The 25,581-nt window shown below is 47.6% G+C and overlaps 3 protein-coding genes and 2 long non-coding RNA genes across 11 annotated transcripts; 2 read left to right on the forward strand and 3 right to left on the reverse strand.

Moving 5' to 3' along the window:
* Positions 1–5,168: 5,168 nt before the first annotated feature.
* LOC125739263 (protein mono-ADP-ribosyltransferase PARP11) lies at positions 5,169–9,248 on the forward strand. Its single transcript, XM_049009162.1, has 7 exons — positions 5,169–5,768; positions 5,872–5,992; positions 6,156–6,231; positions 6,561–6,633; positions 6,716–6,843; positions 6,971–7,122; positions 7,214–9,248. Exons 1-7 carry the CDS (start codon positions 5,622–5,624, stop codon positions 7,528–7,530), a joined length of 1,014 nt encoding a protein of 337 aa, XP_048865119.1. The 5' UTR covers positions 5,169–5,621; the 3' UTR covers positions 7,531–9,248.
* Positions 9,249–13,043: 3,795 nt separating this feature from the next.
* Positions 13,044–15,877, reverse strand: avpr2l (arginine vasopressin receptor 2, like). The gene is made up of 2 exons (XM_049007153.1): positions 14,652–15,877; positions 13,044–14,419 (listed from the first exon to the last, which is right to left on the reverse strand). Exons 1-2 carry the CDS (start codon positions 15,502–15,504, stop codon positions 14,343–14,345), a joined length of 930 nt encoding a protein of 309 aa, XP_048863110.1. The 5' UTR covers positions 15,505–15,877; the 3' UTR covers positions 13,044–14,342.
* Positions 15,878–15,893: 16 nt separating this feature from the next.
* Positions 15,894–18,213, reverse strand: LOC125738307 (uncharacterized). The gene is made up of 3 exons (XR_007396791.1): positions 18,168–18,213; positions 17,309–17,379; positions 15,894–17,052 (listed from the first exon to the last, which is right to left on the reverse strand). It is a non-coding gene; the product is annotated as an uncharacterized LOC125738307 (long non-coding RNA).
* Positions 17,640–18,037, reverse strand: LOC125738306 (uncharacterized). 2 transcript variants are annotated; one of them, XR_007396790.1, is made up of 3 exons: positions 17,928–18,037; positions 17,797–17,879; positions 17,640–17,737 (listed from the first exon to the last, which is right to left on the reverse strand). It is a non-coding gene; the product is annotated as an uncharacterized LOC125738306 (long non-coding RNA). The 2 variants fall into 2 exon arrangements; XR_007396789.1 differs by having other exon boundaries at positions 17,640–17,761.
* Positions 18,214–19,114: 901 nt separating the features above from the next.
* Positions 19,115–25,118, forward strand: LOC125738302 (calpain-5-like). Of its 6 annotated transcripts, none has more exons than XM_049007149.1 (11): positions 19,115–19,325; positions 20,353–20,652; positions 21,208–21,339; positions 21,803–22,011; positions 22,096–22,285; positions 22,619–22,785; positions 22,976–23,053; positions 23,202–23,385; positions 23,522–23,644; positions 23,863–24,065; positions 24,685–25,118. In XM_049007149.1, the coding sequence occupies exons 2-11, from the start codon at positions 20,488–20,490 to the stop codon at positions 24,698–24,700; spliced, it is 1,467 nt and encodes a 488-aa protein (XP_048863106.1). In that variant the 5' UTR covers positions 19,115–19,325; positions 20,353–20,487; the 3' UTR covers positions 24,701–25,118. The 6 variants fall into 6 exon arrangements, with proteins under 6 accessions (XP_048863106.1, XP_048863104.1, XP_048863109.1 ...); XM_049007147.1 differs by having other exon boundaries at positions 20,390–20,652; XM_049007152.1 differs by having other exon boundaries at positions 20,427–20,652.
* The last annotated feature ends 463 nt before the right edge of the window (positions 25,119–25,581 follow it).

A 25,581-nucleotide genomic window follows, 5' to 3' on the forward strand; every position in this document is an offset into this window, starting at 1 on the left:
CTAACTCCTGATTGGTCACAAAACACCAACAAACCGAGCTCAAATGTATAACAAACACAATTCTCCTGCTCCATTGGTTCACCTTGGTAGCAAAGTAAAATCCACACATCTTGCTCAATTTACTGGAATCTGTCTCGGCTTCTAGACTGTACTTGAGATATGTATATAGATATTGATCATATGACATTGAATCACTATTAATGATTAACACATTCAATTGTCATTGAATCACTGCAAATACATAGTTAACATATGATTAGTATGATTAACATGATTACTTTTGCACTCCCACGTAACATACTATATATTGCCTGCTGCGACTATTTTATAATCTATTATATATATCTATTATATATATCATTGTGCACCAGTTGCGGCAGCTTCGAATCTCTTCCTGCAGGGAAATCTCACCCCCCCCCCCTTTTTGTTCTGTCTTCTGTTTTCTGTCTGCCTCTCCAAGGTCTGATCTTTCTTCAGGGTCTGCGGGACTAACCGCAGGCAGCTATTACGAAGCGAGGTCACACAATATTCAAAACAATCTCTTCTCACCTAAGGCCTAAAACATAACAGACCCAATATGCCTCCCTCCCGGGCTACCAATGTCCAGTTTAACTTCCACACTGGGTGTTCCAATGACAGATCTTCAGCACATTCATATTGTTTGCAGAATTTTATGCTTTTTCAATGCACAAAACATTTGACTCCCACTGAGCTGATTTTGCGATCTACTCCCCGATAGTTTTCAGTCAGTTCTCAATTTGGCTTGCAAACTGTGCATATAAAAATAATAAAGGTACACCAATCAGCTGTGACATGATATCAACACCACTGGCAGCTGGAGTGAGTAATATAAAGCCGCCTATGCTGGGGTTTCAATGAGATAATTGCTGCCACTGGATTATGCACAGTTTTTTACATGTGTGGATTATTAAGACATCCATCCATCCATCCATTTTCCAAACCGCTTATCCTACTGGGTCGCGGGGGGTCCGGAGCCTATCCCGGAAGCAATGGGCACGAGGCAGGGGATTATTAAGACAATATTGATAAATCGTTTTTTTAAATATCATGGTTATCTTCAATACCGGAATATTGTGACATCCCAATGTCACAGAACTAGGTGCTAATGATAAAAGTTAGCAACTTGATAACAAAACGAGTTACTTACAGCTGACTACGAAATTGATGCCGACGTAGTTTTTGAAAAATAAGGTCGAAAACTGGCTGCTGAGATATTACATAACAATTATTTAGCACTCTCTTATCCAGTGTGAATATCTCACTGAAGCCCAGTCTACTTGAGATACCAGCGGACACCTTCAGTGGTCTTGTGGAGTCCATGAGGTCAGAGCTGTTTCGTGGCACAAGGGGGATTTACACAATATTAGGTAGGTGCTTTTAACGTTACGGCTTATAGTGCTATTAGACCAGGAGCCCTAGCTGAAAAGCGAACCAATTTCCCTTAGTGTAATCTTGCGGGGGGCATATGACAGTTCATCAAAATGGATGTCTGCCGGGCCCGTGGTGGTAGGTGTGGCTGTGAGGGGTGTGGTAATGAATTCAAATTATTGAGCTAGGTCAGCTGATATCCGAACCAAATGAAACTATCCATCCATCCATCCATCATCTTCCACTTAATCCGGGGTCGGGTCGCGGGGGCAGCAGTCTCAGCAGAGAAGCCCACACTTCCCTCTCCCCGGCCACTTCATCCAGCTCCTCTGGGGGGATCCCGAGGCGTTCCCAGGCCAGCCGGGAGACATATTCTCTCCAGCGTGTCCTGGGTCTTCCCCGGGGTCTCCTCCCAGTGGGACATGCCCGGAACACCTCCCCAGGGAGGCGTCCCGGAAGCATCCTAATCAGATGCCCGAGCCACCTCATCTGGCTCCTCTTGATGCGGAGGAGCAGCGGCTCTACTCTGAGTCCCTCCCGAATGACTGAGCTCCTCACCCTATCTCTAAGGGAGAGCCCAGCCACCCTGCAGACGAAACTCATTTCGGCCGCTTACACCCGCGATCTCGTTCTTTCGGTCACTACCCATAGCTCATGACCATAGGTGAGGGTAGGAACGTAGATCGACTGGTAAATCGAGAGCTTTGCCTTTTGGCTCAGCTCTCTCTTCACCATGACAGACCGATGTAGCGCCCGCATGACTGCTGACGCCGCACCGATCCGCCTGTTGACCTCCCGCTCCATCATTCCCCCACTCGTGAACAAGATCCCAAGATACTTAAACTCCTCCACTTGGGGGAGGACCCCATCCCCAACCTGGACAGAGCATTCTACCCTTTTCCGGCTGAGAACCATGGTCTCGGATTTGGAAGTGCTGATTCTCATCCCAGCCGCTTCACACTCGGCTGCAAACTGCTCCAGTAAGAGCTGAAGGTCACGGTCTGATGAGGCCAACAGAACCACATCATCTGCAAAAAGCAGAGACCTAATCCTGAGGTCACCGAACCGGACTACCTCACCGCCCTGGCTGCGCCTAGAAATTCTGTCCATTAAAGCTATGAACAGAATCGGTGAGAAAGGGCAGCCCTGACGGAGTCCAACCCTCACCGCAAACAAGTCCGACTTATTGCCGCCCATGCGGACCAGGCTCTGGCACCGATCATACAGGGACCGAACCGCCCTTAAAAGGAAGCCCGGTACCCCATACTCCCGGAGCACTCCCCACAGGACTCCCCGAGGGACACGGTCGAATGCCCTCTCCAAGTCCACAAAACACATGTAGACTGGTCGGGCAAACTCCCATGAACCCTCCAAAACCCTGCTGAGAGTATAGAGTTGGTCCACTGTTCCACGGCCAGGGCGAAAACCACACTGCCCCTCCTGAATCCGAGGTTCGACAATCCGGCGGACCCTCCTCTCCAGGACCCCCGAATAGACCTTACCAGGGAGGCTGAGGAGTGTGATCCCCCTATAGTTGGAGCACACCTTCCGGTCCCCTTTCTTAAAGATGGGGACCACCACCCCGGTCTGCCAGTCCAGAGGCACTGCCCCCGATGTCCACGCGATGCCGCAGATGCGTGTCAGCCAGGACAGCCCCACAGCATCCAGAGCCTTGAGGAACTCCGGGTGAATCTCATCCACCCCCGGGGCCCGGCCACTGAGGAGCTTTTTGACCACCTCAGTGACCTCTGCCCCAGAAATAGGAGAGTCCACCCCCAAGTCCCCACACTCTGCTTCCATATCGGAAGGCGTGTCGGTGGGATTGAGGAGGTCTTTGAAGTATTCCTTCCACCGACCCAAAACGTCCCGAGTTGAGGTCAGCAGCGCACCATCCCCACCATAAATAGTGTTGATGCTGCACCGCTTTCCCGCCCGGAGCCGCCGGATGGTGGCCCAGAACCTCCTCGAAGCCGTCCAGAAGTCGTTCTCCATGGCCTCGCCAAACTCCTCCCACACCCGAGTTTTTGCCTCAGCAACCACCAAAGCCGCATCCTGCTTGGCCTGCCGGTAGCCGTCAGCTGCGTCTGGAGTCCCACAGGCCGAAAAGGCCCGATAGGACTCCTTCTTCAGCTTCCACCAGCGGGTTCGGGGATTGCCGCCGCGACAGGCACCGACCACCTTACGGCCGCAGCTCCGGCCAGCTGCCTCCACAATGGAGGCACGGAACATGGCCCATTCGGACTCAATGTCCCCCACCTCCCCTGGGATATGGGAGAAGTTCTGCCGGAGGTAGGAGTTGAAACTCTCCCTGACAGGGGATTCCGCCAGACGTTCCCAGCAGACCCTCACTGTACGCTTGGGCCTGCCAGGCCTGGCCGGCTTCCTCCCCCACTAGCGGAGCCAACCCACCACCAGGTAGTGACCGGTCGACAGCTCCGCCCCTCTCTTCACCTGAGTGTCCAAGACATGCGGCCGCAAGTCCAACAACACGACTACAAAGTCGATCATCGAACTGCGGCCTAGGGTGTCCTGGTGCCAAGTGCACATATGGACACCCTTATGCTTGAAAATAGTGTTCATTATGGACAATCCGTGATGAGCACAGAAGTCCAATAACAAAACACCGCTCAGGTTCAGATCGAGGGGGCCGTTCCTCCCAATCACGCCCCTCCAGGTCTCACTGTCATTGCCCACGTGAGCATTGAAGTCCCCCAGCAGAACAAGAGAGTCCCCAGGAGGAGCGCTCTCCAACACCCCTTCCAAGGACTCCAAAAAGGGTAGGTATTCTGAACTGCCGTTTGGCACATAAGCGCAAACAACAGTCAGAACCCGTCCCCCCACCCGAAGGTGAAGCGAGGCTACCCTCTCATCTACTGCGGTAAACCCCAATGTGCAGGCACCCAGCCTGGGGACAATAAGTATGCCCACGCCTGCTCGGCGCCTCTCCCCGCGGGCAAATCCAGAGTGGAAAAGGGTCCAACCCCCCTCAAGGAGACTGGTTCCAGAGCCCAAGCCGTGCATCGAGGTGAGTCCGACTATATCTAGCCGGAACTTCACAACCTCGCGCACCAGCTCAGGCTCCTTCCCCATCAGAGAGGTGACATTCCATGTCCCTAGAGCTAGCTTCTGTAGCCGAGGATCGGACCGCCAAAGTCCCTGCCTTTGGCAACTGCCCAGATCACATCACACCCGACCCCTATGGCCCCTCCCATGGGTGGTGAGCCCATATCGGATATCTATATCAGCTGATCTAGCTCAAATTTTGGTGTGTCTGGCAGGGGTAACCCACCACAGAAACTGTCTGGCAATGTTCATTTATGATACCTGGGTTGATACAGAACAAAAGTCAAAGTTCCAACAAGTTCCAACTAGTTTCATTTGGTTCGGATATCAGCTGACCTAGCTCAATAATTTGAATTCATTACCACACCCCTCACAGCCACACCCACCACCACGGGCCGGGCAGACATCCATTCTGATGAACTGTCATATGCCCCCCGCAAGATTACACTAAGGGAAATTGGTTCGCTTTTCAGCTAGGCTGACCCCTCTGGGCTCCTGGTCTATATACGCCTGATTACGTTACAAAACAACAAGCATGCCATCATTGTATAAGGCGTTTTATCTGTATGCGGGCGCTATCTAGCGCCAGCTCTTGGAATGCGTCGCCTCGATCATAGTCATTCTACCCCGGCCGGGTAGTATACTCCACTCACGTGGTTATCACTGGCATTTCCTCTTTTTATTAAAAGCACTCAAGCGACTCAAGTGTACATAAGTCATTTGAGTGAACTGAGTCAAGGCGTTTCTGAATAGCAGCGATTGTTTCCTCTAACTTAGCAACCGTATCCAAGGAAGAGAAAAGCGTCGATGACGTAGCCGGACGCGATGACGCGACCGGAAGCAAATAAACACAATGTGCGGCTCCGCAAAATAAACTGGAGGGTCAGCGCTGCTGTGAAACGCGGCCGGCGCTGTTAGTTCATTGCCGGCTAAGGACGACTGGACCCTGGCCTACAGTTACAGATCGGGTAACATTGAGCCGGAGTTAAACACGACCTGTCTGCTTCCTCTGTAGGAGGGATCAATGTGAATGTAATGTGACATAGTTGTTAGAGTTTGTGGCAGGGATTAATGTGTCTTCGCTATGGATGACGCGATTTAAATCATTTTCTCTGTTTTAGGCATCTTTCTATTTGTTCTTGGAATTATTTCATATTTACTAATGTGTGATGGATGCTTGTTTTGATCGAGATCAGATCATGCTTTGCCCAAGAGCCGTCAGACATGTGTCCAGCGAGGTGGAGGACATGGACACCTCGGAGGCTCGCTGGAACTGGTTTTATCTCGCTGAATGTGGCGTCTGGCATATGTTTGAGGTATAGGTTTCGTACATTATCGGAACTGTACGATGTAACTGTATGCCGCTCTCAAACACCACACACGTAGCTGATTAATTTTGATAACTGGTATTTGTTGCAGATTAATCAAAGTGCTGCCTGTTCTGTGACCAGTGAGCAAATTGAACAGAACTACAGCAGAAATCAGCTGGGCGTCATGGAGTTCTGCACAGCGAAGTATACTTACAGATTAGATTTTTCAGGTACTAAATCCTGGTAAGATTTGCTTCATCCCATCATGATTGTATGGTAAATCAGTGTAGCAAATGATGTTCGATAGTTTTAACTCCTGTTTGCCTTGGGAATGCAGTGTTTTGGAAGCGACATGAATGTGAGACCGAGTCTGTGATTTCCCTCTGTGTTCAGTGATGAAGCAGACCAACTTGACAACTGGCAAGCAGCGTCCTATAAAGCGTGCACTGCATTCCGAAACAAGTTTCAGGTCAGAACCACAGCTGCGCTCGAAGCGAAAGCGAAACTTGGCGGCTCGCGGCTTCCTACTTACACTCTGTGTTTTGTTTTCCATGAAACAGCATCACAGCTGCTGTGATGGTTTGACAGTGTCTAAGTTCTGAGTAACTTAAATATTCCTGCCTTACTGTGATTTTTTTTTATTACAGTATTCTATCGTCACAAAGGCGTTTTCCCACAGAATCTGTAGTATTTTTGCCTCTAACCCAAATTACTTAATAGCAGTTCCCTTTTTGACATTGTGTGGTACTTCAGATGAGCGTGTTCCTGTAGTAATTATGTGTCTGCTTTTCTTAACAGGTTCATCTGTGATAATCTTGCCCTTCCCATTCCTGTACACTGGGAGAGGATTAATACAGAAGAGACCTATCAGGTACTAGGAGCTGGAATGTTCTTCAAGGTAACCTAAGATGAAACTGATTAAATGAGTCCTTTTTGTCATTTTTCCCTGCCAGCTCATCACTCTGGGCAAGGACACTTTTGAGTATAAGGAAGTCATGAGACTTTTTGAGAGAACTATGGATGCATCCATCAGGTCAATCCAGAGGATCCAGAACTTAGACCTTTGGGAGTTTTTTTGCCGGTAAATAGTGTCTGTTTCTCTGTACGATTGTGCCGTGACTTAAGTTGGGACAATGGTAACGCTGTGTGTATTTTAGCTCCTGGAATATAGAGTTTTCTTTCTTTTTCCACTCCTTGGTCATCTGAAGGAAAAAAGCACAGCTGAGAAAGATCAAACGGGCCGTGGACATTGAGGAGAAGATGCTATTCCACGGCACAGGCCACAGCAACGTCCAGGCTATATGCACGTATAATTTTGACTGGAGATTAACTGGAAGCCATGGTGACATCTATGGAAAAGGTGTGCGCTCCTTCTGACGTGTGTGTGGGTGACAGACACACCAGGGACAGCTGGTCGCTGACCAATAATGTCCTTCTTTTCTTTTGTTTAGGCAGTTATTTTGCAAGAGATGCCAAATACTCCAGTAAATTCTGCCACACTACAGCGAACCACAACGTCGTTCTTCAAAAACATGGCCTGGTACCAGCCATTTTCCAGAGCGACCCACCGTATAAATCCATGTTCCTGGCCCGGGTGCTCGTCGGGGAATACACAGTCGGACAGTCGAAGTTCTGCCGACCGCCCTCCAAGGACACGCGAGTCACAAACTTCTACGACAGCTGCGTGGACGACATCGCAAATCCCAAGATTTTTGTGATCTTTGACTGCAATCAGATATACCCGGAATATTTAATAGAGTTTTATTAACAAGGATTCGGTAACATAAATTCTCTGCTCCAGCCTGAGAGCTTTAGATCAGGTTGGGCTGGTTTCATTTGTCTGTGGTTTATTAAATCCATGTGTTGTCAGGTTTTACAGCTCCTTAAAACACTACAGACAAAAGGAAGTATATATTCTTTCAAAGGAAAGAAAAGGCATGTCCTTTCAATGGAAAGTGGGAGTGTTTAGTATTATTATTTTTTGGTCTCTCTGCAATGTCTGTTGATTTCCTTACTGCAGCAAACAGGCCAGATGGCTGAGCTTTGAATCTGGGTGTCGGGGTAGGGCTCCGCAAATGGGCTGGTGGAGCCTATGTCTGGGGGGGGGGGTGACACCCCGCAGGGTTAGTGGCCTGCTTTGTGAGGACCGTTCACAGAAAGGTGGTGCCACCGTGTGGTCATGGCAGAACATCACAGCTGGGGTCTGGTTATTGGAAGGCTTGCAGCGAACTGGGGTTCATGGTTTAGTGGCTCATTAACTACCTCAGATATTCATCACAGACAAGGATCCGGCCGATGACTCCTGTTAGACTGAATCTGGTGTCATTTCACCCCCCCTCCACTGAAGAGGGCTAGAACGTGATGCTCTGATACGTGGATGTCATCCGGCGAACGGACACACAGGTATCAGGGCCACGCCCATGCCAAGATGATGTGAATTAAGACCCCCCACCCGAAAGCGTCTGGCATCTTTGCCCACCAGTGGGATCCCTTCCGGGGTTTGTGTTACATGTTGCCATTTTACATGCGACGATGGCGGGCAGGTTCTCCCCTTTGGATCGTCCTGGGACTGGAGGCCGAGTAGCTCCAGGAGACGCTTTGGACACGGTTCAGAGCATGGAGACAGCAGCTGGGAGCAGAAGCAGGACCGTCTTCTGAAAGCAGAAGGAGAAAGTCTGCTTTGCAATGAGCTGGGCTGCAGAGATCTGTGGACGTAGAGCTGGTGGCAGGTTTTCCTTTGAGGCCAGTCAGAGACCAGCTTACCCCTCACTGCCATGCAAGAGCGGTGTGGGAAGGTAAAAGATTTATTTGGCCGACTCTTCTGTGACCTTCCAGAGGACCTTCTGCTGGAGATCTGACTGTAGTAATTTGCCAGATGACAGGAATTTTAGTATTTTTTATTACCTACAGGGGGCAGTATAGCACGTGGGGGGGGCCCTAGACTGACGTCAACATGGACACTCAGGTGTTGCTAATTTAACTACGCTTTTCATTTTTCCCAAGGCAAGATCGGGCCCAGATGTTAGCTGGGGAGCTAGGCTACAGTAATATTAATAACAATGATAATAATGACTCTTTATTGATCCCCATGGGGAAATTCTCTTCTCGCCCACCCCATCCTGCTCTCCGTGACTCACGTGTAGGTGAGAGTAAGCTTGGCTGCAAAGGGCAGCCTCACACAGAATAGCCTAGCATGGACTATGGTGTATGAGGCGAGGAATGCTAGAGATGAGTTATTTCCTGTGTGGGAAAAGGTTCTGTTGGTCACCTCATGGTTTACATGGCTCTTACAGTCAGCAGGGTTGGGTCACCCCTGCGGAATGGGATTACCTGTCCCTCTTACCTCTCCCTCTTACCTGTTTGTCACCTGTCCCTTGCTTGTTTCTGTGGTCCTGCTGCCAAAATAATGAATTGTATTTTGTTTTTTTACTTTCTGCAGTGTGAGAAAATTATGTTATTCAAATGTGATTACATTTTTCAGATAAATGTAATGCGTCTTTTGCCGTTTTTGGCTGAGTGACATTAAGGACGATATTACCACGAGGGGGCAGCGGTTAGCCGACGGGTCCCTTCAGCATGTGGCGGTTCTGCTTTTGTGTGAGGCCGGATCCCACCCTTCCACTCAGCGACTCTCTGGCTTTGGCTTTCCACAATTTCAGATTTAAATGTACTGATATTACATATTATATGTAAATTTTAACCCTACCGAACAAAAAAATGTGATCTCAATTTTAAAATGTTCATTTCCAGTACAATTTATCAGTTATACATTTAGTATAAGAAAAAATATTTGGATCATTTCTTACCCTCAATTTTCCTAACCTAACCTCATTTTCTCTGAGGGTAAGCAGTGATGATGAATGGTAAAAACCTGCCCTCCAATCTCCCCGTATGCACCTGTTCTGGACTGTGTCACTGTGTGATGCTGAGTCTGCAAGCTGCTGAAGGGAAGAATCTCGTTTTATCTTCTGAGTCTAACAGTTATCTACAGTGAGGAGGTCTGTCTCTGCTTTAGTCACTGCCTGCAGTACCGCTTTCCGCCTCATGGTGGGAGCCTCTTCATGCAGCAAACCGGCGTAAGCATATGTTTACCCGCGGCCGCTTCAGTGACGTAATCATTCTGATGATTCATCATGTCTTCGGGCTGGTCGTGTCTCCTTCAGCAGATTCGCAGGAGACCGCAGTTTCCCCCAGGGAGGGCATAGACATCCTGGCCTCAGGGATCAGGTTACCAGTGTCGATTCTGGCTTCTTGACCATAGATGGTAAACGCTGATCAGTGGCGTACTCTACCTGATCTGCAGTAGCCCATACGCCCTACAGGATGAACAGCTGTCCAACGGCCTCAATGTGGACAGCTCCTCTTGACATTCACATCTGAGACGCATGTCCCTGTCCCATACGGTGACTGCCGCATGACCATTCACCATGGTAACCTACACCACATCTTTTTAGTTCATTGCACTCACCCATTATGACAAAACATTTATTGATTGTTTTAGTCACTGTATGGCAGGGAAATTAATCAATACTCTAATATCTGTGTAGTCGTGGAGTAAGAAATGCAATGTATTTTTTTCGTGTTATATTTTGGCAATTCCTGTCATTATATTGACTCTAATAACGGGATCCATCTTCTAAGCTACTCCCTGACCTTTAATATGACAGGTGAGCACAGGAGGCTTGAAGCGCATGTCTAGAGGAAAGTCACGGTCAGCAGGTCGTCGAAAGCGTTTGAAGTGAAATCGCAGCTCTGCTGCTGGCCCCGTTTCTTGGTGTTGTCAGGGAGACAGGAATCCAGGAGGATGACCGCTAACTAGGGTTAGGGTTAGACACGCTAACTAGGGTTACCTCCTCACAGACACACAGTCATCGACCCAAAATACTGAACACAGTGACACCGTTTCAAAAGTTCGTTTACGTCTGTTTGATGGAGAAATTATAACCCTACATGGCAGTGTGATCTCAAACACGCACTGGTAATTGATTATTAACTGTATAATGTAATAGCGGGCTAAGCCTCTGTGCCTTTGATCGGAAGGTCGCCGGTTCGAGCCCAGCCTCGGCAGAATAGCCACATTTGTGGGCCCTTGAACACGGCCCTTAACCCCCAACTCAAGTGGCTGCCCTTCACTGTCAAGCTTGCTGCCGCCTATATGTGTGTCACAGAGAGCAAGACGGTGGCGAAAAGGGACTTTCCCTGCATCCATCCATGAATTGTCATTATGATTATTATTATTATTAGTTTTCATTGGTTGCTATATGTTATATGTCACCACACACCTCACACCTTCAGTTTTCAGTGCACTGTAACAATTATTTTTTTCTTTACGTACTTGATCTTTGAACATGGCAGCAGTGTTCGATGTTGCGCTAGCCACAGACTCTGCAGTGCTTGTGTAGAGCATGACTTGTCATTGTTTGATTGGACAAAGATACAGTACATATGAGCATATTACATCGCTAGTAAGACTCAGTGTAGTCTCATTCTATTAATCATCTGACTGAATTTGAGTGTTAATAGCGCACATGAACAGAAGGCTCAGATTCCAGGATATTCTGTGTCCCGGAGTGAAATTAGTTTTTTCCAGGACAGACGACCAGAATCCTGGGTGGTCCCAGCAGATCCTGGACCAGTGGCAGCCCTACTGGTAACATATGCTGCTGGTGGAGGTTTGGCGCAGAGCAGCTACCGCCATCTAGGCCTTTCTGACATTAGAAAGCGGATGCATGTCTGTCAGCTCTCTCACCTTCAGATTTGTCAGGCCAGCTCCGTTTTCCTTCCATGGCATCAGTCATGCTGGCCTGAAGGTACCTTAGCGAGCCTCTGTTGGATGCCACAGAAACCAGTGTTGCTGGGAAACCGTGCCCTATCGATGCACTGCAGAACAGAATCTTATCCCTTTTATCGCCGGCTTCGGCTTACAGTGTGGAGGAATGCATGTGTGCAAGAGCCATATCAGGGCAATTAACTGCCCGCAGGCCTAATTACCAGAATGACATGCCGGAGACGCGCATGAAGAATCTGCAGCTGACAAAGACGAATGCTTTGCCTCATTCCTCTCTGCAACTGGAAACAGTGAGTCTATAGATAGCTCCTAATGAGATAATTAGTCATTGTGACAGCGAGTTTTAATGGTTAGTGTTCACCCGCTGTAGTGCATTCATGCATGTAGTGCATTCAGAGGCAGACTCTGCAGAAGTGCTTTCATTCATAACTCAGATTACTCACATGTACGTGGTAAGAAATACCGCTTGCGATTACATGTGTTAGGAAGAAGCAGCGTCAACAGCATTAGTCACATGACTCGCACGAAGCCCTTCCATTGGGCACTGTTTGTAACCTACTCTTTGTGATACTTTGTCAGAAGCATTGAATTATTCCAGACTTCTCACGTTTTCTATAAACTTTTTTTCCAGTAAACATTTGCTCAGCTATCACATTAGTCTGAGGAAGCTTTTACCTCATCTCAGACACCACCATTTATAATGCCAGACCATTAGACTGTTCATTTAAAATTCATCAAAAAAAAGTCATTTCCAGACCTTTGTAAAATGTATGCCCTTCCTCCCTCTTCCCGTGACAGTGATTATTAGCGACAGACTCTCTCAGGTTATGATTTAAGACCAGCATGAAAATGTAGAGTGTTTAATTATACTTAGCTCTGGGTCGTCTCTGTGTTTTGGAGAAGAAAGCCTTCATCACACAGTAAAAATATCATAAGGCACAGAGACTGAGCCGGCACACAAGGCTGTGGATTCATCTTCTTAAATGTCAAACCTAAGGCTCCATTGAGGACTGTAACGGACCTGAGAAACTCGCCTTCAGTCTCTCTCTTTCTCCCTCCTTCATTTCCTTGCCTTTCTTCTCCATCTTTCACAGCTTCTCTTGTTCCCTCTCCCTCCCTCCCTCTCTTTATCCCTTCCTCTCCTTTAAATTTTGTTAATTACACCCCTGTAGTGTTTTACAAGGTGTTAATTAGTACAATCATCTTGAATTTATACATAAATGTCTTATTGAGCTCAAATTCCCAACCATATGTACACAACACATTTGAAGGCAAAAACCCTCATTGTAATTTCATTGAGGTATTAATTTGTTCATGCACAAAAATGTGCACCAACATTCTTGAATCATTATTACAATCAAACCATTAGAAATATGTAATGTGCATTTAAATACTCCCCAGTCATACTTTGATTATTACTACAAGTGTTTACATTTCATGATTAAAAACACCACTGAAACATGTCCACAACATGCATGCATTTTATTAATGATGTTACCTAGAATATTTATACACCCTAAACACTTCAGTAACACAGCTGCCAAAACTACAGCCAGTACAAACAGGCACTGCTAGGTTACAATAACCAGACAGGGTTAAGCAGTTCACTAGCACTGAAGAAAAATTTCCCCCACTTTATTATAAAAAATCTATAAATTCAATGAATTAATAGTGCTTAAGAAAAATTTAATTCAGTTAATTTTTATATAGCGCCTTTCACATGAGAGTCGCTCTAAGGTGCTTTACATGGGTGCGTTGTAATACTGTACATGACAACATCAATACCATCCATCCATGCATCGTGTGTATTTTCATGATCGCTGGGAGCCTGGAGTCTCTCAGGAAGCACAGGGACGAGGCGGAACGCCGGTCACAAGGCACACACAGCTCAAAGTGCCGATTCTCCACAACCACGTGTGTTTAGATGGAGAGGGGAAGCGGAGTCCCTGGAGGTAGCTGAGTGGACGTGGGGAGAATGTGCAGATTCATGGAGAATCAAGCCCACATCTGTGAAGGTGCAGGACCACAGTGAAGCACTGTGCCACTCCCATTTTTATTATTTCAGCTACAACTGCAGCATCAATTTCAGGGGATTTATTAGGTAATTACTCTCCTGTGATGGACAGGCATCCCAGCAGTGGTCCAGCCCAGCCTTCTGCCCTGTGCTGCCTGGGAATGGATCCAGGCCCCTTGGCAACCCTGACCAGTAAGAAGATGATGGATGGATGGATGGATGGATGGATGGATGGATGGATGGATGGATGGACAGACAGATGTATTGAATCAAGTTACAATGTATTTTAATTGTGTATGTAGATGTTATACCGTATATCAGTGGTTCTCAAACTCCTCGGGCCCCACTGCCCTGCCTGTTTTCCAGCTATCCCTGCCCTACACACTGCTGATTACCTGGATCAGGTGTGATTAGTCAGTCAGAAGCTGAAAGGCAGATGGGACTTGTGTGTGGGGCAGGGATAGCAGGAAAACAGGCAGGGCAGTGGGTCCTGAGGACCGACTTTGAGAACCACTGCCGTATATGAATACATACAAGTGTTGAATCTAGTTGAATCCAGTCCTTCTCAGCCATACACACAGAGATATATGGTATGTCACTTTCACTAATTATTCTCATAATTTCGCGATAATCTAAATCATGATTTACCGAGTCACCTACAAAGGAACGGTTCTACTTTTAATCAAAGCTTCCGACTTGTAGCGCCCCCTAACGTCCTCCCTGCGAAGTAACACTGCTCTTTGCGTGTAAAACTCAGTCTTTACAGCTCCTCTAGCCGCTAGCTGTAATACAGGTAGATCCAGGGGTTGGTGCAGCAGCTCAAACTGGCAAGCAGCGTTACGATAAATGCCGGAGCTGGGGGAAGAAAATATAAATTTATATACAAACATACTGATACAAATAACGAAACGGGAAACTCTGCTGGGCTCGTCCGACTTCTGACGTCACTCATCAAGTGGGGTTTGACAGCCCAATACATATACAAAGCATTAAGGGACAAAATATACGAGTAACATCTATATCTACTAAATGTTTATTGATCTTTCCCGAACGGTGTGCCCTGGCCCTAGACACGGTGAGATGTTACCTTCTGTCTGCGCGCTCTGGGAGTTCCAGGTAGACCACAGCTGGACCAGGAAAAACGGGCTCCAGCACCCCATATGAACGACAATGATCACAAATGTCATTTTCACCGTCTTTAGCATGGTCTTTGACACCCCTTTGGAAGCCGATCGACCCTCCTTTGCAGCCGTCTGCAGCGATTTCCTCTTCATATTTAAGTAAATCCCTGTGCATATCTGAATCTGGCAGAAAAGTAAAATTACGGCAGGGCATACGAAGACCGACAAGGTAACCCAGGTGATGTATATCTCACTTCCCCAAGGATCAATAAAGGTGGCCTGGCAGTCGTACACGTGTTCCTCCATTTCTCGCAGTGAAAAGATGAACAGTTGTGGGCAGCTGAAAGCCAGCGCTGTCGCCCAGGCTGCTCCGATCGCCACATACCTCCGTAAGGAGCCTCTGAAGAAGGACACGCTGGGTCTGCAGACCGCATTGTAGCGCTCCACAGTCATCGCGACGATCAGGTACGCCGAGGCAGACATGCCCACCACCTGAAGGTATTTCACAGCCCTGCAGGCGACATCGGAGCCCCTGAAGTGCGGGGTTATTCCCATAAAGAGCTGGGGGAGGACCTGGAAGAAAGCCAGAAGCAGATCGGCGATGCACAGGTGCAGCAGGAACAGCTGTGTCCTGCTGTTTCTCTTGCGCTTCTTCCAAAGTGCGTGTAAGAAAAGCAGATTGCCGAAGGCGGCCACCACGAAAACAGACCCCAAAAGTGCTACTTGGAGAAAGGGGAAGCGCCCGTCGGATCCGTGGCACTGCTCTCCCCCGGTGCTCCTGTTGCTGCAGTTCGCTTCGGTACCCAGCTCTTCCCGCATCACTTTAACTTGTAATTTAACTTGGTGCACAGCTGTTACTGAACCAGATAAATAGCGGTTAAACGAGCGCTACATCGCCAGCATGCATTCAGTCAAGCGGGTAATGGAGCCAGGAGCCCAGCCGTGCCAGAATTACCGCTTACTGTACATGCGACAGACCTGCAGCAGGTAAGGAGGCTACGTCTTTACATCCATAATCAAACCCCGTAATGATCATCTTCTACATGAAGTCTTTAGAGCAACACCTACTCAGCTGAACGCGTAAGTAAAGGCGCGACAAGCTCAGATTTAAGTAATTAAGTTATGCAATTTTAACAATAACGATAATAACAGTGAATATTAATGCAATAAAAATAATAATAATTTACATAAATATAATAATGGTGATGATGATGATTATTATTATTATTACTACTACTATATATTTTCCGAGATGACTATAAAGAACCAGCTAAGTAATATTTTGTATATCCTGTTTAAGGGTTATACAGGCATGTTTTCGATCAGTTCGGTTTGGGCTGGGCACCGTGTTTAGCGAGGTCACAGCCCAGGGCTGCTCTGACTTGTAGATGTGGCTTTACAAAGACATCAGAGCGTCAGTCTCCCTGAATACACTCTTTCTCAGGTCCGTGTATATGAGGGAAAATAGTATTCAATTCCCGTAAAACGTAAACTACGTATATAACATCTGAAACATATTCACTGTCTGTGCTAATTGTCCAATAGATCTGTTGCCTAAATCTACTTTGTTCATTAGAGTTTCCCTTAAAATTATGTTTTACCATGTGGAACCAGTCTGTGCTTTATCTGAAATTTTTGGCTTCAAGGATGAATATTGATTCATCACACTGGTAACTTTCAATCAAATGCTGTTTTCATGCATTTTATGGCATTTGTCAGAATTCATGCACTTTGTCTGGTTTGTATTTGATTTAAACAAACCGCTTCTTGGGGCAAAGTCCCTACATGTGTGAAATTGTGTAGTTTGTGATTGGAGGGGGGTGGGGGGGGGTATTCCCACACTGGCACACAAGCCCATTGCTTGGAACAATGGCAGCAGCTGCACTGGCCAGATAAGGCGGCGGTGAGGAAGGGAATATTAAAGAGCCGGTGGTGTGAACGTGATTCTGAGGTAAGTGCAGCTATTCTCACTGCAGATCTTCCTGTGTACCACACCCCTTTAACGACTTTACAGTTATTCAGAGGACGCTTCCATCCAAAGCAATGTACTTTTTTTGAAAAATCAGTTTCCTGACAGTCCTTGGGGGTTAATGGCCTTCTCAGGGGCCCAACGGTGACATCACGGAGAGATTCAAACCAGCAACCTTGGAGGAACCCGCCGGCTCTGGGCGGCTGGCAGTGTTTCCGGCGGGATGGAGGAACCTGCCGGTTCTGGGCGGCTACAGCTTCTGCAGCCTTTTTTCTCCGGCACGGCCAGTGAACACGCAGGAGGAGGAGCAGGGAAGTGCGGGACATGCCAGCAGCAGTAGGGGTGTTCCTCAGCGCAGTGCAGGCGGGATTGTGCGAGAGACAGCAGTGAAGACAACACTGATTGGAAAAGGAAAGATTTTTTATTCAATTGTGGCAAAACTATGGAATTTCAATTCAATTTAAGTAGCTAATCTAAGGGAGTAGTTCAGTGGTGTGTTGGGCAGATCTTCACAGCATCCATTAGTGCTGATTTTCATGACGCACATGTTGATGTATAAATCTTGCCGAATGTTATGTGTATGCGAGTCATTCTCCTTTTCCTAGTACTGCCTGCAGTCCCTGGTAATTAGCAGCCTTAATAAATGATGCATACCCGTGCTGAAATCCTGATCTCAGGTCTGTCTCAGGTCACTCTGCCAGCTCACTTCTACATGCTCCTTCCAGCTGAGGAACAGAAGGAGATTAAACGGAAAGTCTTCTTTCGAGGCTGTGAGCTGTGATTCACAGGCTGAACATTACCTCCATGCAGCCAGTAAATTACATTCATGGATCTCACTGCCTAGACTTCATTATTACTTATTAAACAAACAGCACAGCCTGAAGCTGAAGCAACTGTTTTATATAATGCTTTTACTGTTCTGGGTCTCTTAATTAGGGCCTGTGTGCATTTTGCTCAGTGCTGAAAAAGCCGCTTCTTCTGGAAGGTCCCTTACCTACTTCCATGAACCACATTGGATGATATGACAACACGGGTATATTTGTTAAAAGGCTACACAGAACCTACACAGAGCCTACACAGAACCTACACAGAGCCTACACACAGAACCTACACAGAGCCTACACAGAGCCTACACACAGAACCTACACAGAGCCTACACACAGAACCTACACAGAGCCTACACACAGAACCTACACAGAGCCTACACACAGAACCTACACAGAGCCTACACAGAGCCTACACACAGAACCTACACAGAGCCTACACACAGAACCTACACAGAGCCTACAAATAACCTTCACAGAACCTACACAGAGCCTACATAGAACCTACACAGAACCTACATAGAACCTACACAGAGCCATGACTCTGAGGACCTGGGGAGGAGGCAGAACTTCACGGCACCTAATAACCACACACTTCACACAAGGGCATATACCGTAATCAACCCCCCAGTGACTATCTGGGTGTACGGGTGTAATAATAGGCCCCACCCAACACAAGCCTAAGTTACCTGCTACTTGTATTTCCCCACAACAGCATCCTAAGAGCTGTAGGTAACACCTGGAAGAGCCCTCGGAGGACACACTATCCCCCTCAGTCCAACCCCCCCCCAGGCTGCTTACTCGTACCAGCAGCACTGCGGTAACATGATAACAGCTATCTCTCTTCATGGACACTAATCGTGAGATGCAGACTTACGTCGGGCCTACGTTTAATCATCCAATGAGTAAATTAAATATGCTTCTGCAAACGCACTGGCAAATTCGTTTTGCAGCCTAGGGCACAGGAATAACAGCAGGAATAATGGCAGGAATAACGGCAGGAATAACTGCAGGAATAACAGCAGGAGTAACAGCAGGCATTACGGCAGGAATAACAGCAGGAATAATGGCAGGAATAGCGGCAGGAATAACTGCAGGAATAACAGCAGGAGTAACAGCAGCCATTACGGCAGGAATAATGGCAGGAATAACAGCAGGAATAACGGCAGGAGTAACGGCAGGCAGCCATTTGGGGGGAACACTCCTCAACACCCCACAGTTAGCCAGTGATTGGGAAGCTCATTAACACTCTTCCTTTTCACAGAACAGAGACAAACTTGTCTGCAAAGGTGGGATTTTAGTTGCACATGCAGCCTGCTTTGGCGGGGGGGGGGGGGGGATTCCTGTACTATGGTGTGGCTCAGAGGATTCCTCTACGTCGGAGTCATTGTCAGCTCTCCACATCTCCATCCAGTCACTGAACCAATCTGGTTCACCTGGGGTCCCCTGCTGGCCTGGTGTAACCTTATTCCCGCTGGCCCTGAGAGTGACTGCTTCTCATGTCTGGGGGGCCCATCCTGTTAGTGAGAGGCATCCTGTCCTCCATGCCTCCATCAGTGGCTGCTGGTTAGTCATAGCGTGCCTCACGGAGCACATTCCTGGGAGTAGCTTCCTCCCGGGGGGGGGGGGGGGGGGGGTGGCAGTACCCGCCATTCCTGATGTTATCGCGCCCTGGAGCAGCGCAGGTCATCTGCGCAGGCTATCTGCGCAGGCGCACGCCAGGGCGGGCCCAGATGTAAAGGCAGAGATAATTCTCCCTGCACCGGCTGAGCGGGGCGAGGCTAGAGGACGAGACAGCAGAGTGAACTGCTGCAGAGTGGGTAAGACCCCCGGCTGCCTCCCCGGAGGTAAGAGTGTGCCAGTCCGTAGGCATTTACTCACTTATTTACACCCAGTTTACAGTGCAAGGTGGGGGCTTAATAATTATAGGAAATTGTTCAATAATTTTTTTCTGGTTAAATTCGTTTTATGAAATACTTATCTGTGATACTGTTATAAGTGAAGTTTTCATTATTGTTTTTAGGAAGAAGACATTGCATTTTATGTGTGTGTGTGTGTGGGTTTGTGGATTAGGGTTATATTACATTGTGGGGACCAAATGTTCCCCACAACGTAGTAAGAACTTGTTATTTTGCCGTTGTGGGGACCATTTTTTAGGTCCCCACAAAGATCTGTGAATGCAATCAAAAAAATAAAAATCCCAAAAGTCTCATATTTTGTTTGATTACTTACGGTTTAAATATAGTTACAAACCTGTGTGTGTGTGTGTGTGTGTGAATGTGTGTGTGTTATAGGTAGGTGTAACATCTTTAAAATAGCACACAAAACATCCCAAAATGATAGACGAGCATAGATTACAGGCGCTCCTCTACATAAGAACGTTCAATTTACGAATTGTCAGACATACGAACCAAGAGGACCGTAAGTCAAAACTGTGTTCCTTGGGCTCCTGTTTCCTGTCCCGTTTTTTCTGCGCGCCAATTCCGCCCAGTACGAATTCTGGCCGCTACTCCTGCCACGCAGCAGCGTAGCTGCGTACTCCCAGCATCCTAGTTCTTTGTACTTGCGTAGACTCTTAAAATGTCGAATTATGACTTACGAACATTTCAAGTAACTCGTTCACAAGTAGAGGAGCGTCTGTAGTATAAATATTATTTTATCACATGAAAGTTTGCATTTGCACTATGTATTTCTGGAACTTGCCAAGTAGTAGAGAGCTTCGGGCTTTGTGTGCTGTAATGCTTAAAAACAAACATGCTGGATTTCCAAGGAAGGTATTTTGCCTTTGTACATTTATCACATCAGTAGCTAAATTCGCCCTTACTACTGTTAAAATTTAATAGGGCTTTGTGACACTGATTAATGTCCCTGCAGTTCTATGTTGTCTTCTGCCACTTCTTCTTTGTCACAGTGACCGCTCATCTTAACACATACTTGCAGTTACAAAGCAGAAGATACCGGAACTTCCCACACCGATTGCCCTCTGCAGCTGATCAAACCTCAGACAAAATGTCCTCGTCGGCCATTCCGTTCAGAGGCCAGAAGTACTCTGAGCTGAAGAAGGCTTGCATAAAAGCCCAGAAACAGTTTGAGGATCCAGAATTCCCAGCTTCAAAAAAGTCCCTCTTCTGCAAAGGGTCACCGCCAGGAGCCGTAGTGTGGAAGCGGCCTGGGGTGAGTCATTCTGCCTGACGACACAGAGGGAAGGCGGGTCCAAATGAGCCCAAGACTATGCCTCTGTGATGTGAGAGACAAAGAATCACAATGTGACTGATTCTGGAGATGCTACTGGATCAGTGTGTTGTTATGAGCCATGGGTTGGACGGGCAAACAGGTAGGCAGGCAGGCAGGAAGCAGGGAAGAATGAGGCAGGCAGGCAAAAGATGGGGAAAAGCGGGGATTTATTGTAGGGGAGGCGCAGGGAGACGGCTACGAAAATTACACAATGTTACATAACGTTAATGACGGACACCCAGCTGAGGAAGATGCAGACTGATATACACAAGACAGGGTGAAATAACAGGAAGCTGCTGGGCACGATCGGGGAAGCACACATGGATAATCAGGGGGCGTGGCACACACGAGGAGCGGACGAGCCGGGCGTGACATGTGTCCCGTGTCCTTTTTATTAAGCTACAGATGGTACTCCCAGCAGAAGTGATTTAATAGGTCTCCGATATTTACACTGAAAGGAAATGATTAGCCCCTCTGTGCATCGTCCCTCCCCAGGAAATCTGTGAGAATCCTCGACTCTTTGTAGAAGGACTCAGCTCCCACGACCTGAACCAGGGCAAGCTGGGTAACTGCTGGTTTGTTGCTGCATGTTCCTGCCTGGCAATCAAACCACACCTGTGGGAGAAGGTGGGTTCAATCAAAAGCATCATAAAAAACCCCGTCACTGGCCTGGGTGTGATTTTTTCCAGTGCTCTGTCACTGGCCTGGGTGTGATTTTGCCCCATTCCCCATCACTGGCTTGGGTATTATTTTATCCAGTGCTCTGTCACTGGCGTGGGTGTGATTTTGCCCCGTTCCCCATCACTGGCTTGGGTATTATTTTATCCAGTGCTCTGTCACTGGCCTGGGTGTGATTTTGCCCCGTTCCCCATCACTGGCTTGGGTATTATTTTATCCAGTGCTCTGTCACTGGCCTGGGTGTGATTTTGCCCCGTTCCCCATCACTGGCTTGGGTATTATTTTATCCAGTGCTCTGTCACTGGCGTGGGTGTGATTTTGCCCCGTTCCCCATCACTGGCTTGGGTATTATTTTATCCAGTGCTCTGTCACTGGCGTGGGTGTGATTTTGTCCAGTTCCTTCTCACTACAGGTGATTCCTGATTGGAAAGAGCAGGAATGGAACCCGGAGCTTCCCCAGAACTATGCTGGCATCTTCCACTTCCAGTTCTGGATCTTCGGCGAGTGGCTGGATGTGGTGGTAGATGATCAGCTGCCCACCATCAGTGGAAAGCTCGTATACTGTCACTCCACCAGCAAGAATGAGTTCTGGAGCGCCCTGCTGGAGAAAGCTTATGCCAAGTACACCGCCCCCCCGCCGATGCACCCGAACGGCAGTGTCCTGAGAAGCAGGACCCTGACACGCGCGCTGTGCTCTTCCCGCAGGCTCTTCTTGTGCTACGAGAACCTGGACGGCGGGCTAGCAGCTGACGCGGTGATGGATTTCTGCGGTGCCATGTCGGAATCCATCGACCTGAAGGCCGGGAAGTACAGCACCCACACAGCCCAAGACGTGCTCTTCCAGTACCTCAGCAAAGTATACAACAAGGACGGGATCATCAGTTCCTCCATCAGGGTGCCTCAGCTCCATCATGTTTCAGTGGGGAGGGGGTGGATTAGGCAACACGCTCAGGGGCCCAGTGGTGAGACCAGAGACTCTAGGATTTGAGTCCAAACCCAAAGTCACACACAGAGCCCAGGATTTTATGCACTTTCAATCTTTTTTCATTAACATTGCAATAATTTTATTTAAATATTGTGACTGAGTGTAGATTTTTCCCACTGTTTGTTTTTTGCATGATCAATTTTGGGATAAAATGCTTTACTGTATTCCCACAATCCCAAACAATGTAACAGTGCCCAGACCTCCATCATCAGGCATGGTCTTACTGTCTTGCACCCCGGTCAGGCGTCCCAGTCGGAGAGAGAGGCCCGCATGAACTGCGGCCTGGTCAAAGGTCATGCCTACGGACTGACGGGGTTAAGGAGGACACAGCTGGGCAAGCAGAAGCTCCTCATGGTCCGCCTGCGGAACCCCTGGGGAAATACGGAGTGGACGGGTGCCTGGTGTGACAGGTAACCGTGACGACGGTGTCTGCTGAGGAGTCCAGAGGCGGGGCCTCTCTTACCCAATAGCACCCCAGCTGAGAGGGCAATTTAACTCCAGGTCGTGTTCACATCCCCTCCACTGCCATTGTCCATGTGGTTCTTTTCAGCTCTCTTCCTTCAGCCCTTTTAACTCTCACCCCCTCTCCACTGCACCCAGCTCCCAAGAATGGCAGAGAGTGGGGAGCAAGGAAAGGAAGATGATGAACCTCACTGTGGAGGACGACGGAGAGTTCTGGTGAGCCGTTTGTATGTATGGATGGATGGATGACAGGGAGATCTGCTGAGATGCTTCATGCCATTCTTCATAATGCAGTATCAGCTGGACGTTCCCCACATGTGGGGGTTTTCACACATTTGCTCATGGTGCCCCCGTTTTCCTGAAAGATGGCGTTTAGTGACTGGTGCAGGCATTTCATGGATGCAGACGTGTGCCATGTGGTCAGCATCACACCAGAGGCCATGGGGAAGACCATGCACATGGGGAAGTGGACCAAGGACAGGAGGGCCAAGCTGAATCGCAGCGGGGGAAGCTTAAACAACGACAGGACCTTCTTACAGAACCCGCAGGTACACACCTACCCCTAAGTGTCTCTGCTATCCTGTAGTGCACCTTCAATCGGAACCCAATGGGGGTCACGAAAGTGGCATGAGGGGAGGGGCTGGGAAACATGCCAATGTGTGACAAAATCTCATTTTTTGTCAGTACCTCTTTGATGTAGTGAGAGCGGAGGAAGAGGTTCTGATTGACCTGATTCAGCGAGACATGAGAATGCAGAAGGTGTTCGGGCAAGAGGAGAACCTGGCAATTGGCTTCAGCATCATGAAGGTAGCAAGATGGAGATTGAGCTGCACCTGTCTGCAGGCTAAAGTTTTCCAAAGTGACACAGAAGGTTCTGACCTGAAGACACAGGATCCTGAACTTAAAATAAGCTTGAGATATCTGACCAGATAATATCTGTTTAATGTCCTTTTGTTTGAAAAGCATTGAGTGCTTTTTGAGGGACATTCCCAGGATGAAATTAATTGAAAATTTCTTTTTTTCAGGTTGAAAATCTCAGGGAGAGTCGAGTCAACACCTTGAAGACAGAGTTGATCGTGGCTACATCTCAGTACATCCTTTCTCGCTCTGTTTTCATGCGTGAAACCTTCCGCAAGGGCCGCTATGTCGTCATTCCCACGACGTTTTCCCCGGGGCAGCTGGGAGATTTCATCATCAGAATCATCACAGAGGAGGATTATGGCTGCAGGTGACTATCTGGAGCAAGGTCTGTTTGTTGCTGAGTTGCTGACAGCTCATACCTCTTTTGCACGAGTGCCGTGTCACTGCAGTGCAGGTGCCGAGGCTGACAGGAAACTGGTTCTCAGGTGGTGCTCAAATGTCACAACCTGACAATGTACCTGCATTTATTCTGGTTAAAAAATAACATTTACAGCAGACCAAGAGCAAAGCCAGGAATCACATTGTGGGCAGACTGGCAGAAAATCAGGAGGGCCGGTCCCATAGCAATTCACTTGGGGGACAAATCACATTACAAGTGCAGGCTTTTTTTTATCACTTTTTAAATGACCCCTGGCATTACTAATATCAAATGAACATAGAAAAAGACAAATCTATCAGCAACACATTTCCTATCTAACCACGCATTTTCCGATCTAACCACGCATACGCATACCCATCAGACACAGTCATTCTATCGTACTGTATGGTTTGCTGTGAACACTGTGTAGGAGGAACTTAGCTCCATCGGGGCAGGCCCAGGACATGATGGAACCTGGGCCAGGAGTCCAGGGTCACATGGGGCATCCTAAATGGACACACTGTGCATTCAGCGTCATCTATGTGCTTAACTTTGTCTTTCTCCACAGGGAGCTGACAGATTAAAAAGCCAGGAGAAAATGTCCCCCCTTCCCAAAAAAATAAATAAATTCCAGGAGCTGGTGGGAATATCAGGATCAGGATTCCACAAGGGTGCTACTTCAGATATATTTTAATGTGTTACATTTATGAGGGAGTGTATCAGTCTGTGTTACATTTATGAGGGAGTGTATGAGAGTGTGCTACATTTATGAGGAAGTGTATGAGTGTGTGTTACATTTATGAGGGAGTGTATGAGGCTGTGTTACATTTATGAGGGAGTGTATGAGCGTGTGTTACATTTATGAGGGAGTGTATGAGTGTGTGTTACATTTATGAGGGAGTGTATGAGGGTGTGTTACATTTATGAGGAAGTGTATGAGCGTGTGTTACATTTATGAGGGAGTGTATGAGTGTGTGTTACATTTATGAGGGAGTGTATGAGAGTGTGCTACATTTATGAGGAAGTGTATGAGTGTGTGTTACATTTATGAGGGAGTGTATGAGCGTGTGTTACATTTATGAGGGAGTGTATGAGCGTGTGTTACATTTATGAGGAAGTGTATGAGTGTGTGTTACATTTATGAGGGAGTGTATGAGTGTGTGTTACATTTATGAGGGAGTGTATGAGGGTGTGTTACATTTATGAGGGAGTGTATGAGCGTGTGTTACATTTATGAGGGAGTGTATGAGTGTGTGTTACATTTATGAGGGAGTGTATGAGCGTGTGTTACATTTATGAGGGAGTGTATGAGTGTGTGTTACATTTTTCAGTTTGAATACATCACACTTTAATTAATATTATTAATTTGAAACCATTTGAAATTTGAACCATTTGAATGCAGGGGTGTAGACTTGGGTACTGATAGTAGAAACATCTTGGATTGGATTGGATTGGATTGGAAAAG

This window comes from Brienomyrus brachyistius, chromosome 3, assembly GCF_023856365.1.
Source record: "Brienomyrus brachyistius isolate T26 chromosome 3, BBRACH_0.4, whole genome shotgun sequence".
NCBI lineage: Eukaryota > Metazoa > Chordata > Actinopteri > Osteoglossiformes > Mormyridae > Brienomyrus > Brienomyrus brachyistius.